Consider the following 5,794-nt stretch of genomic DNA (forward strand, 5'->3'; position numbering starts at 1 on the left):
CCACAGGTTCCTTATCTCCAACAGGGAGGCTCCATACTGCAGCTCTGGAGCTCTGCAGCCATTTCAAAGGGATCCAGTCTGCAGGGTTGTTCACTCAACAGTGTTTATTATGGGTCCACAGTGGATCCTGGCTGGGTTGCCTCTGTCACATTCTAGCTGTGATAAGGAAGGGTTTGAGAGGGTTGTGGATGTGATGAGAGGTATGGCCAGTAGAGGGTGCTGTTTTGTGTTGGTATTGGAGGATAAGCGAAGAATGGATACAGTCAGGGTATGCATGCTGGCTTGAACAAATAAAACAGATAAAATGGCTAACTGGGTGATTCCGGATACTTTTGTGTTGCTTTCTAAGAGAACATTGATTGATTGCAATAAATTGGTTGTTGCAGTAGATATCTCTTGACTGGGAAATTCAAGGGGAGTTTTCCAAGGGGTTCATTACTGGGATTTACTGAACTGAAATGTTGATTCTTTCCTTTTTTTCACTGCTTCCTTCCATCCACCGTGTAGAAGAGAAGTACATGACGGTGCAGCCGTACGCCAGCCAGGGGAAGGACGAGATCGGCTTTGAGAAAGGGGTCACCGTGGAGGTCATCCAAAAGAACCTGGAGGGCTGGTGGTACATCAGGTGAGCGTCACCTCCTCCCATTGGTCCTTACTGTGGAGGGCTTTCTCTGATTGGTCCTCACCATTTTACACTTACATTTACATCATTTAGCAGACGCTCTTATCCAGAGCGACTTACAAATTGGTGCATTCAACTTATGATAGGCAGTGGGACAACCACTTTTTTTTTATGTATTTTTTATTTTTATGGGGGAGGGGGGGGGGGGGTAGAAGGATTACTTTATACTATTCCAGGTATTCCATGGAGTGACAGGCACCTTAGCCAATAGAAAACATTGCTCCGGTTAAGAATTCACACCTATTTGATTCTATTAGTGATTTTATGTTGGATGGGCCCAGTTCCAATTCCAAATAAATCCTACTCCCTTCAACAAGGCCTATAGGCTGGTAAGTGAATGATAATATTGGAATCTGGGCCAAAAATTAATGTACATTTTCTCCCACTCTCTAATGAAATGAGTCTCCAGAGAGAGCTTTTATATCATTATTTTCAGAGATGTGATCAAGGCAGAGGTACATCTCATCTGTTCAATGGTATTGGAAACGTTTAACATATGTGGCTCATTGGAGATCTGGTGAATGCGTTGTGTGTGATCTGTTCAGTGGAAGAGCGACAGAGTGTGTGTTGTATACTCAGTAAACGTGCATTTCCTGGCCTGTTGTTTGTCATTTCCTCGTGGCCCGAGGGCCTTGTGAGCGCCACTCTCCAGCTGATGATTACCACATGCTACTCTGGACTCTGCTCTGGCTTAAAGAACAGTCCTGTTACATCTCTCATGTATTATCCACACACCACAGGCAGCTGGAGGCACCTTAATTGGGGAGGACGGGCTCATAGTAATGGCTCGAACGGAATCAATGGAATGGTATCGATCACATCAAACGCATGGTTTCCTTGTGTTTGATAACATTCCATTGACTCCATTCCAGCCATTAATATGAGCCGTTCTCCCCCCGGCAGCCTACTGGCTCACACACAAAACAGTGTTCTACTGCTCTGCTCAGAATCAGTCTGTTCTTTTATGTGTATGAGGACACCTAGTGGTCATAGACAGTCAGTGGGAGAATAAATAACATAAAGACTCCCTTTGACATCGTAAATAATTCTCGCTTACTTGTCAACCTTGGCAGAAGATGTGATAAGATGTCATGTTTTACTGCTGATGTACCAGTGTTATTACTGAGGGACATAAAGTGGAAGTAATCACAGTGTATTGCTTGTGATGACTTTGTAGTCAACACAAGATGCACTTTCTGACCGGTAAGGGTTACTATTTGACCGGTAAGGGTTACTATTTGACCGGTGAGTAAACTTCCATTCTCCTCCCCTATTCTGCTACTAGGTACCTGGGGAAGGAGGGCTGGGCCCCGGCCTCATACCTGAAGAAGATGAAGGAGGACTTCTCATCCCCTGGCCGGAAGAAGACCCTGACAGGCCCTGTGGAGATCATAGGCAACATCATGGAGATCAGCAACCTGCTCCAGAAGAAGTCCAGCAGTGAGAAGGTAAGGTTTTAAGATTTCACTTTTAACTTAAGATTTCATTTATGATTGAACTTTTAGCTCAATTTTTACTTTGAACTTTTTAGGCACTTTTTTCTATTTTATTAGCTTTTGTTTGATTTATCTCTTGTATTGTATTATTATTATTATTATTTTTACTGTAAAGTGTGTTGCCATTTTAATTGCAGTTTAAATAAAGTTGCATTTGATTTGATTAAAAGGATTTCCAAACGGATGGAGATGCCACCAGTCCTGAGCGCCACATCTCAAAGAGTGAGATCAGCCTGCCCATGCCCTATGCCCCAGGTTACAATCCCAGTCCCGACCACGGCCCCAGCCCTGGCCCAGGTCCGAGCCCCAGTCCTGGGCTGAGTTCTGGGTCTGGGATGGGTACCTCCAATCCTAGCCTGGGCCCTGGTGCTAGTGGCCCTCTACAGGACAGTAAGGGGAAGACAGAGCCTGGTTCTCCTGCTGTAGCACGTGTCGCTCCACACAGAGTGTCGATAGGTGAGTGTCATGAATTATGGAGTTGTATGGTGATTCAAATTAGACTATTCACTCGACTGAAGTAAAATATTATTGTTTTCTTTTTGCATAGGCATTGAGGCTATAGGTAAGACATGGAAAGCCGAAGGTGTATTGTGTGAATATAATATTTGGGCGCTAATTTACAGTGCCTTGCAAAGGTATTCATCCCCCTTGGCATTTTTTTCTATTTTGTTGCATTACAACCTGTAATTTAAATGGATTTGTATTTGTATTTCATGTAATGGACATACACAAAATTGTCCAAATTAGTGAAGTGGAATGAAAATAAATAACGGAAAAGTGGTGCGTGCATATGTATTCACCCCCTTTGCTATGAAGCCCCTAAATAAGATATGGTGCAACCAATTACCTTCAGAAGTCGCATAAGTAGTTAAATAAAGTCCACCTGTGTGCAATCTAAGTGTCACATGATCTGTCAGGGTTGGGTTATAAAAATATATCAGAAACTTTGAACATCTCATGGAGCACCATTAAATCCATTATAAAAAATTTTAAAGAATATGGCACCACAACAAACCGGCCAAGAGAGGGCCGCCCACCAAAACTCACGGACCAGGCAAGGAGGGCATTAATCAGACAGGCAACAAAGAGACCAAAGATAACCCTGAAGGAGCTGCAAAGCTCCACAGCGGAGATTGGAGTATCTGTCCATAGGACCACTTTAAGCCGTACACTCCACAGAGCTGGGCTTTACGGAAGAGTGGCCAGAAAAAAGGCATTTCTTAAAGAAAAAAATAAGCAAACATATTTGGTGTTCGCCAAAAGCCATGTGGGAGACTCCCCAGATGAGACTAAAATTGAGCTTTTTGGCCATCAAGGAAAACGCTATGTCTGGCGCAAACCCAACACCTCTCATCACCCCGAGAACACCATCCAATGTTTTTCATCGGCAGGGACTGGGAAACTGGTCAGAATTGAAGATATGATGGATGGCGCTAAATACAGGGAAATTCTTCAGGGAAACCTGTTTCAGTCTTCCAGAGATTTGAGACTGGGACGGAGGTTCACCTTCCAGCAGGACAATGACCCTAAACATACTGCTAAAGCAACACTCGAGTGGTTTAAGGGGAAACATTTAAATGTCTTGGAATGGCCTAGTCAAAGCCCAGACCGCAATCCAATTGAGAATCTGTGGTATGACTTGCTGTACACCAGCGGAACCCATCCAACTTGAAGGAGCTGGAGCAGTTTTCCCTTGAAGAATGGGCAAAAATCCCAGTAGCTAGATGTGCCAAGCTTATAGAGACATACCCCAAGAGACTTGCAGCTGTAATTGCTGCAAAAGGTCACTCTACAAAGTATTGACTCTGGGGGGGTCAATACTCAAGCTCAAGTTTTCTGTTTTTTTTGTCTTATTTCTTGTTTGTTTCACAAGAAAACATATTTAGCATCTTCAAAGTGGTAGGCATGTTGTGTAAATCAAATGATACAAACCCCCCAAAAATCAATTTTAATTCCAGGTTGTAAGGCAACAAAATAGGAAAAATGCCAAGTGGGGTGAAGACTTTCGCAAGCCACTGTATATCTACAGTGGGGGGAAAAAGTATTTAGTCAGCCACCAATTGTGCAAGTTCTCCCACTTAAAAAGATGAGAGAGGCCTGTAATTTTCATCATAGGTGCACGTCAACTATGACAGACAAATTGAGAAAAAAAATCCAGAAAATCACATTGTAGGATTTTTAATGAATTTATTTGCAAATTATGGTGGAAAATAAGTATTTGGTCACCTACAAACAAGCAAGATTTCTGGCTCTCACAGACCTGTAACTTCTTCTTTAAGAGGCTCCTCTGTCCTCCACTCGTTACCTGTATTAATGGCACCTGTTTGAACTTGTTATCAGTATAAAGACACCTGTCCACAACCTCAAACAGTCACCTCCAAACTCCACAATGGCCAAGACCAAAGAGCTGTCAAAGGACACCAGAAACAAAATTGTAGACCTGCACCAGGCTGGGAAGACTGAATCTGCAATAGGTAAGCAGCTTGGTTTGAAGAAATCAACTGTGGGAGCAATTATTAGGAAATGGAAGACATACAAGACCACTGATAATCTCCCTCGATCTGGGGCTCCACGCAGATCTCACCCGTGGGGTCAAAATGATCACAAGAACGGTGAGCAAAAATCCCAGAACCACACGGGGGGACCTAGTGAATGACCTGCAGAGAGCTGGGACCAAAGTAACAAAGCCTACCATCAGTAACACACTACGCCGCCAGGGATTCAAATCCTACAGTGCTAGACGTGTCCCCCTGCTTAAGCCAATACATGTCCACGCCCATCTGAAGTTTGCTAGACTGCATTTGGATGATCCAGAAGAGGATTGGGAGAATGTCATATGGTCAGATGAAACCAAAATAGAACTTTTTGGTAAAAACTCAACTCGTCGTGTTTGGAGGACAAAGAATGCTGAGTTGCATCCAAAGAACACCATACCTACTGTGAAGCATGGGGGTGGAAACATCATGCTTTGGGGCTGTTTTTCTGCAAAGGGACCAGGACGACTGATCCGTGTAAAGGAAAGAATGAATGGGGCCATGTATCGTGAGATTCTGAGTGAAAACCTCCTTCCATCAGCAAGGGCATTGAAGATGAAACGTGGCTGGGTCTTTCAGCATGACAATGATCCCAAACACACCGCGGCAGAGGCGTGGCTTCTTAAGAAGCATTTCAAGGTCCTGGAGTGGCCTAGCCAGTCTCCAGATCTCAACCCCATAGAAAATCTTTGGAGGGAATTGAAAGTCCGTGTTGCCCAGCGACAGCCCCAAAACATCACTGCTCTAGAGGAGATCTGCATGGAGGAATGGGCCAAAATACCAGCAACAGTGTGTGAAAACCTTGTGAAGACTTACAGAAAACGTTTGACCTGTGTCATTGCCAACAAAGGGTATATAACAAAGTATTGAGAAACTTTTTGTTATTGACCAAATATTTATTTTCCACCATCATTTGCAAATAAATTCATTAAAAATCCTACAATGTGATTTTCGGGATTATTTTTCTCATTTTGTCTGTCGTAGTTGACGTGTTCCATGATGAAAATTACAGCCCTCTCATCTTTTTAAGTGGAGAACTTGCACAATTGGTGGCTGACTTAAATACTTTTTTTCCCCCACTG

General features: G+C 43.4%; 1 protein-coding gene across 1 annotated transcript; it reads left to right on the forward strand.

Annotated features, from left to right (window-relative positions):
• Window positions 1-511: 511 nt before the first annotated feature.
• Window positions 512-2,634, forward strand: LOC123491039 (SH3 and PX domain-containing protein 2A-like; the record flags this gene model as incomplete). The annotated part of the gene is made up of 3 exons (XM_045220815.1): window positions 512-625; window positions 1,968-2,130; window positions 2,349-2,634. Coding segments are annotated over exons 1-3 (556 nt in total), but the record flags the coding sequence as incomplete, so codon positions are not given.
• Between the last annotated feature and the right edge of the window lie 3,160 nt (window positions 2,635-5,794).

Source organism: Coregonus clupeaformis, unplaced genomic scaffold (assembly GCF_020615455.1).
Source record: "Coregonus clupeaformis isolate EN_2021a unplaced genomic scaffold, ASM2061545v1 scaf6758, whole genome shotgun sequence".
In the NCBI taxonomy this organism is placed as follows: domain Eukaryota; kingdom Metazoa; phylum Chordata; class Actinopteri; order Salmoniformes; family Salmonidae; genus Coregonus; species Coregonus clupeaformis.